This window comes from Sardina pilchardus, chromosome 7 (assembly GCF_963854185.1).
Source record: "Sardina pilchardus chromosome 7, fSarPil1.1, whole genome shotgun sequence".
NCBI lineage: Eukaryota > Metazoa > Chordata > Actinopteri > Clupeiformes > Clupeidae > Sardina > Sardina pilchardus.
The window spans coordinates 7,265,423-7,272,922 of NC_085000.1; the positions used below are offsets into that span (position 1 = coordinate 7,265,423).

Below are 7,500 nucleotides of genomic sequence, written 5' to 3' on the forward strand. Positions count from 1 at the left end.
TGTTGATTGTAAGTGTGTGTGTGCGTGTGTTCCAGTGGACTGCTGGGATGGACAAGATGGAGAACCTATTGTGCACCACGGCTACACCTTGACTTCCAAAATCCTCTTCAAAGACGTCATTGAGACCATCAACAAATACGCCTTCGTTAAGACCCCGTAAGTCACACACACACACACACACACACACACACACACAGCAACACCCTCCAGGGCACAAGAGTTCTCACACACAAACACATCGCCTCTAAACGTCACACTGCTGCATAGCTCATTACTGTACTCCAATGGTGACGTGTCTTTTGATGCTATTTTTTTGGGAACTATGCCGAACCGTGACAGGAATTACACCGATGGCTCAGTGATCATGGCCAATTCTGCCCTAGATCTTTCTCACCTACAGTAGCTGCTCCTGACTGAGTTTATTATTTATCAAATATTGTTTTTTTTTTGTTTTTTTTTCAGAATAGATTTACTTTTCTTCAATGTGGATTTTAACTTATTGTTTTCATTGTAAAACAAAGGAACTGATACTGTAGATAGATGATTGTGTTCATTGTAAACCTGAGAGTAACTGATAGAAGCTGATTGTGTTCATTGTAAAACTAAGAGTAACTGATAGAAGATGATTGTTTTCATTGTAAAACTAAGAGTAGCTGATAAAAGGTTGTTACACTGAGGCATTGAGCGTTCAGACCATCCCCTTCTCTCTTTGACATGTTTTGTCTGGCACCTGTTAAAACATATTTTTGGATGTGCGCGCACCCATCTCTGCAAATAAAAGTTACCAGCTCTTTGCCTGACCTCTTAGGCTATTGTATTAGCTCAAAGCTGAAAGTACAGTAATTTCCTGCATATTAGCATTGTGTGTAAGCCACTCAATGGTGTTTTTTGCCCCCAACGGCACCTTCCAGGCAGCACAGCCTAAAAGGCACTACCTTTACCCTATTCCTAACCCTAACCCCCTCAATCCTCATCCTACCCCTAAACTGAGGGGAGTAGTGCCTTGAAGGCAGCGCTGCCTGGAAGGCACCGTTGAGGGCAAATAATACCAAAGACCTGGTCTGCACACTGTATATTGGCTCCAAAAAATACTTCATTTATTTAAATATACTGTAAGGCAATGTTTCGATCAACAGATCTTCATCAGGCAAATAGGAGCTCTTCTAGCTTTGTTTTTATTAGCTCTTGCAACAGAACCTTATCAAGGTGGTGTTGTTGTTAATCAAATGAGGATTGATCAATCTCAGACTAGTGTTTGCTAACTAGCTTCTTCTCTCTTCTGACCTTAGTGAAAAAGTCATAAGACCATGGCAGTACACACACACACTCATACACACACACATACCCATAGACACAAACACATACACATACACACACACACACGCGCACGCACGCACGCACACACACACACACACACATCACCAGGACGATACTGTCGGAGAATAAGAGGTGTTTTTTTTTTATCCTTTTATCCACGAATCTTAGACCAGACAATGAGCAAGCTTCAAAAACATCTGAAACATGCTCATTTGGGGCCAAAAGAATGTTCTCCCAGTGGTAAAAGTACCCTAACGATGTGGAATGTTTCCAAACGCATCATAAATTCCTCTTCCTCTCCTCGTCTCCGTGCTCAGCTCGTTAGAGGCCCTGTCAGACTGTGATTAATGGGCACAAACGCTCCGGCATCCCCACTATACCAGCCTCTAATTCGGATAATAGTTTCTGCCGTGTGTGTGTTTGCCTGTCTCTGTGTGTGTGTGTGAGTGTGTGTGTGTGCTCATAGATCACCAGGCCTTGTCATATCTGGGTAAATGGCTCTGGGGGGAGTTTTACATTATCATCTGGTCATTTTCCACGCGTGTACTGTTCACACCGAGACATTTTGCAGTGGAGGAGTTGTGCTGACACTGTAAAAATGTTTTTGCCACCGTGGTTCTTCTTTTATTGATGCTTCCTTTCATTAAAGCACTCCATTTTACTTACGTGTCTGAAACCCTTCACGAAAGCTAATTGCAAAGGGGTAGGCTTGCTACTGATAATCTAAATATAGTGCACTGTTGGGTTGTCTTTGTGCAGCAAAAACCTACTAGGAAGTAATTGAAAGTGATGTAATGGAAACTTCCTGAGTGCCTCAGCAGTGCTCTAAAAGACCTGGAGCTTTTTCACTGAGTGTTCTGGAGTGTTCTACAGTAGAAGATGCCATCTTCCCTTGTTCTCAAGCTCAAAGAGCTCTAGAGCTCATTTCATCAGTGGTGTTCTATGAGTTCCAGAGCTTTTCACAAGTGCTCTGGTGTTCTACAGTAGATCATGACCTGTTGCTCTTGTTCTGCAGGTACCCAGTGATCTTGTCCATAGAGAACCACTGCAGTATCCCGCAGCAGAAGAAGATGGCCCAGTACCTGATGGAGGTCCTGGGGGACAAGCTGGACCTGTCGTCCGCCGCCCCAGACGAGTCCGGACGCTTGCCCTCCCCAGAGGCCCTCAAGGGCAAGATCCTCGTCAAGGTGACCACACTGCAGCTCTCTCACATACACAGGGACACTCAAAGGCTTTAGTTTGCTTCATTACGATTATTAAGCAATATCTCAGGCGTGAGATTGGGGTCGGTAAAGGACATACCCGTGACTGGGGTTTGGCCGTAGGCATGAGGCTGGAGTTTCTACCTTCAGTCATGAATTAGGAGGCTACAGTGCTCCTGTAGTCCCTTGTTGGCAGACACGTATTCACTCTCTAACGTCTGACTACCCATTTCAACTTACAGTAGTGTAGTAGTGTACTCGGTGCACACAGTTTTACAGGCATTCGTAGACATTTGTACAGACATTGATCACAAGTGTAAGGCTGATCATACCTGTTCACAGACAAGTGAACGACACAGACATACTGTAGCAAACAAGCAATATCCTGTGTTGAAATTTAAACAACTCATTTTCAGTATGGAGGCTTTTTTTTACAGTTTGCTACATTTCTTAGAGTTTGATAAATGTATTAAAATCTGTTAAGATTCTATGAATCCTCCTAAAGATGTCTTAAGAAGGCTTCAGTGAAGCTGTGTTTAGACTTATAGTTTGTGCCGGTTTCTGTAAAGCTGCATGATGCGTTTATGAAGGCTTTGTTAGGGCTTAGGAAATACCTGTAGGTTTGCCTGCAGTGTAATTAAGGCCACGGGCTGGTCGGTTGCAGAGTGTGTGTGTGTGTGTGTGTGTGTGTGTGTGTGTGTGTGTGTGTGTGTGTGTGTGTGTGTGTGTGTGTGTGTCTGTGTGTGTGTGTGTGTGTGTGTGTGTGTGTGTGTGTGTGTGTGTGTGTGTGTGTGTGTGTGTGTGTGTGTGTGTGTGTGTGCTTGTGTGAATGTGTCAGTAGAGTGTGAGCAGCATAGCCAGGCTGGCCAATAATTGGATCAGACTCAGGTTCCCGTCGGAACAAGCGGGCTGTGCTTAAAAGTGGGCCAGCCGCTAGTCCTGACAAATTGCTCAGAACACGGCTTGGGTCAGTGAGCTCCTGTCTGTGTGTGTGTGCGTGTGTGTGCGTGTGCGTGTGCATGCGTACATGTGTGTGTCTGTCCCAATGTCTGTCTATCTGTGTGTGTGTGTGTGTGTGTGACACTTCTTTGAAGAATAGCGAAGTAGCTAGCATACTCCCACAGACATGGTCTGAACCCGATGAGCACACGCTGAAACAGAAAGAGAAATCAACCGTGTAGTAAGAAGTGTACACATTGTTGGTGGACTACACATTTGACTAAGCCTCGCTGTAGCCATTTTCTTCAGGTGTCGGTTGGTTAGATTGTTTCCTGCACTGAAGTTGTTTGAGTTTATTCTCTACATGAACATGCTCTGTATACTTAAGGCTTTGTTTGAATCTATTAGTGCAAACATCAGTGGAAATTAAACAATGCTGTTCCGTTGATTCATTGTTTTATGTAAATGTAATGAAGAGCATTGACATTAAGTGTGTGTGTGTGTGTGTGTGTGTGTGTGTGTGTGTGTGTGTGTGTGTGTGTGTGTGTGTGTGTGTGTGTGTGTGTGTGTGTGTGTGTGTGTGTGTGTGTGTGTGTGTGTGTGTGTGTGTGTGTGTGTGTGTGTGTGTGTGTGTGTGTGTGTGCGTGCGCGCGCGCGCTCTCCAGGGAAAGAAGCTCCCCCCTAACATTGATGAGGACGCTGAGGAAGGGGATGTGTCAGACGAGGACAGTGCAGATGAGATGGAGGACGACTGCAAACTGATGAACGGAGATGTAAGTTTGTGTGTGTGTGTGTGTGTGTGTAGAATAGCAAAGTCATGAATGGAAGCCTCCCTTGCCTCCCTACCTCTATCTTTTCTTATCTTCTCTCTATCCCTCCTTTCCCAGCCCTCCTCTATTTTGTCCTCCTCTTGTCATCTCCATACATCTCCCTGGTACCCTGACATGAAACTCCCACCACAGATTGACTCCACACACACACATTCAGATGGACACAAACACATGCCTCTCTCACTGGGTAGTAATGCTAACACTATAGCATGGCATGGGCTAATGCATCTCATCCATCAGAGCTGCAGAACAATAAGAGTGTTATGGTTCTGCCTCGTGGAAGATGAGTTCATCTCTCTCCCTCTGCCATAGATGTAATATAGCTGAGAAGCTGTGTGTTGTGTGTTGTGAGACGTGCGACGTCTCTTTTCGGAGGCTAGCCATTCAACCTGTTACTGGCAGCCGGCAACACTCATCACAGCTCAACAGAGTGGAACAGAGAAATCCTCTCATTTTAGCACAGGTGCTAGGGCTGATGTTATCTCTATAATATCGCTCGCACGCACCCATGCACACACATACACACACATACACACACACACACACACACACACACACACACACACACACACACACTGTCACTTTGAGGTATAATTACTTTATACTTAATGGGGAGTTGATGTGACACTCTGCCAAATGTGCCTCATTTGAAGAAGAGAACAGTATAAATTACACAAAAGAACTAATTAAACTAGAGCATATATGAAAAATACTGTCACATTTTCAAAACACATTTTGCCTCAAAACAGCCATTGTGGAGTCAAAGCGGTTGTTATTATTCCAAATTCCAAGTATCCGTTGAGATAATGACCTGGAAACTATGGGGAAACTGGGCCAGTAAAGTTTCCTGGAATGTAGCTTATTTATGATGACATATTTTTGATATTTCATCCTTTTAATTTAGCAAAACTTTACTTCGGCTTGCCAGTATTAAAGTTCACAGTTTGTGTATTTGTAAATGTAGTGTGTGTGTGTGTGTTGCTTTATTAGTGAGTCCCATTTTGGTCTCGCTCTCATGGGTTTACCTTCTCATTTCTCTGCCTGCTTTCTCTGCTAACACACACACACACACACACACACACACTCACACTCATGCATACATGCTCTCTCTCCCTCCCCCTCTATCCTCCTTTCTCCACCTCTCTCACCTCCATCTGATTCCCTCCAACTCCTTCTTTCTTCTTTTTACCTCCTCTACTTAATTTTTTTCTCTCTCCCTCCTGCTCATTCCTTCCATTTCTCGGTTTTATGCATTCTCATCTCCTTCCTGATGGCTGTTGCACTTGGGTTTAGCGGTTTAGTTCTTGTCAGGTTTTTCTTCTTCTCTCCCTCTCTCTGATGAGGAGGATATAGAATGAGTGGATGAATATTTCAGTGGGCAGGTTTACACTGCTCATACAACTGCATATAGAAAGAGAAGTATATATAGTCTCAAAAGTATATGAGAGAGAGAGAGAGAGAGGGGGGGGAGGAGAGGAGAGGAGAGGAGAGGAGCTCTCATCCATCTTGATGCCCACTACTCTATGTAAATGTTGTTGGGTGTTTACATTGCTGTCTGTGCCTCCTGGCAACCCTGCCTCTACACACTACCCAGAATGCCCCGACATTCTGAGCCTGAAGTGTTCTAGAAAACAAAATCAGAAGTAAAGCATGCGTTTCTGACCTGGGCTCAGACAGAGCAGATTGAGGCTCAGGGAGAGGGAATATTTCCGTTTGTCTCTCAAATTTGATTTGATTTGATTCTCATAGAAATCACCTTCAATATTTACAGCATCATTAGTCAATGTTCATTATTTCACATAAGACATCATCATCATTATTCATTTGAACTCCAAATGGAACCAACGGCGCTGTTGCTGGATAAGTATTAGACAACAGTGCTCTCTACTGGTAAAGTGGAGGCATTGCTTTCGGATTTTCAAAGGGATCTCACTTATAATATGTGTCGTATTCATATATAACAAATTGCAAAAAGTCAATGTAATGACTTTAATCCGTAATGTTATAATTACAAGCGATCTAGTAAAAATAATTCTGATGAATGTGCACACACACACACACACACACACACACACACACACACATACACACACACAATTCTACACATGCATTTCAAATGATTTTGTTACGCTTTGAATTCAGAAACACACACACACACACACACACACACACACACACCTTTAGATGCCTTTGTGGGGGTTTTCATCCAGAAACAGAGCTTTTCTTTCTCCGTGACAATCTCCTTTACTTCCCTCTTTCACAGTCTGTGTCGAATCCACAAAGACCCTCTTTCTCTGGCCTAGTCTGTGCCACACACACACACACGCACACACGCACTCACTCACACTCACACTCACACTCACACACACACTCACTCACATCCCAACCCCCTCTCCCTCTCTGTCATCCAATTCAAGTCGTATAAATTCAATTCAGTGTTCTTTCTAGACAGAACATTTGAAAGCCAAAAATATTTGGCCAAAGAGTTTCATATCTCTTTCATCTCCCTCTCTCTCTCTCTCTCTCTCTCTCTCTCTCTCTCTCTCTTTCTCTCTCTCTCTGTCTCTCTCTCTTTCTCTCTCTCTCAGACGTCTATGAGTCGTAAGCAGGTGGAGAACGTGGCCAAGAAGAAGCTGGATAACCTGATGAAGGAGTCCAAGATCCGGGACAGAGAAGACCCCGACAGCTTCACCATCTCAGCGCTGCCCCCTTCAGGCAAGAAGGACAAGGACAAGTCTCCACACAAGGTTGGCCACAGAAACACACTCTCTCTCTCTCTCTCTCTCTCTCTCTCTCTCTCTCTCTCTCTCTCTCTCTCTCACACTCTCACACACACACACACACACACACACACACTCAAACATACAGAGTGGTGATGTTGTTAGCTTCCCCACTATTACCTCCTGTCTCACACACAGCTCGTGATCGAGTGGTAATCTCTCAGGTCGGTTATGATTGGTTGGCCCGATCTATAGTCCGTCCGAAGTAGCCAGTGGACACGGTCACCTGGAGAAGTTAATTACTGCATTGACCATAATGTGTTTCAGTGTGGTTAATGGTCCTGGAGGATGTATTGAATAAATGACCTTTGACCTCTTGAGAAGGTGTCACACGTGACGCCTGGGTGACCGTGGCAGACAGGGACGAGGTGTGTGACGCACACACGGAAAAGAGCAGCCAATCAGCTGTTGAGTTTTAAATGAATGGAGTTC

General features: G+C 44.3%; 1 protein-coding gene across 3 annotated transcripts in view; it reads left to right on the forward strand.

Annotated features, from left to right (window-relative positions):
- plch2a (phospholipase C, eta 2a) overlaps window positions 1-7,500 on the forward strand; it is a 196,151-nt gene that overhangs the window by 171,602 nt on the left and 17,049 nt on the right. For all 3 annotated transcript variants that reach the window (XM_062540535.1, XM_062540536.1, XM_062540537.1), the window contains 4 exons: window positions 36-156; window positions 2,333-2,504; window positions 4,124-4,231; window positions 6,877-7,035. In XM_062540535.1, coding sequence (XP_062396519.1) covers window positions 36-156; window positions 2,333-2,504; window positions 4,124-4,231; window positions 6,877-7,035 — 560 coding nt within the window. The remainder of the gene's footprint in view (window positions 1-35; window positions 157-2,332; window positions 2,505-4,123; window positions 4,232-6,876; window positions 7,036-7,500) is intronic.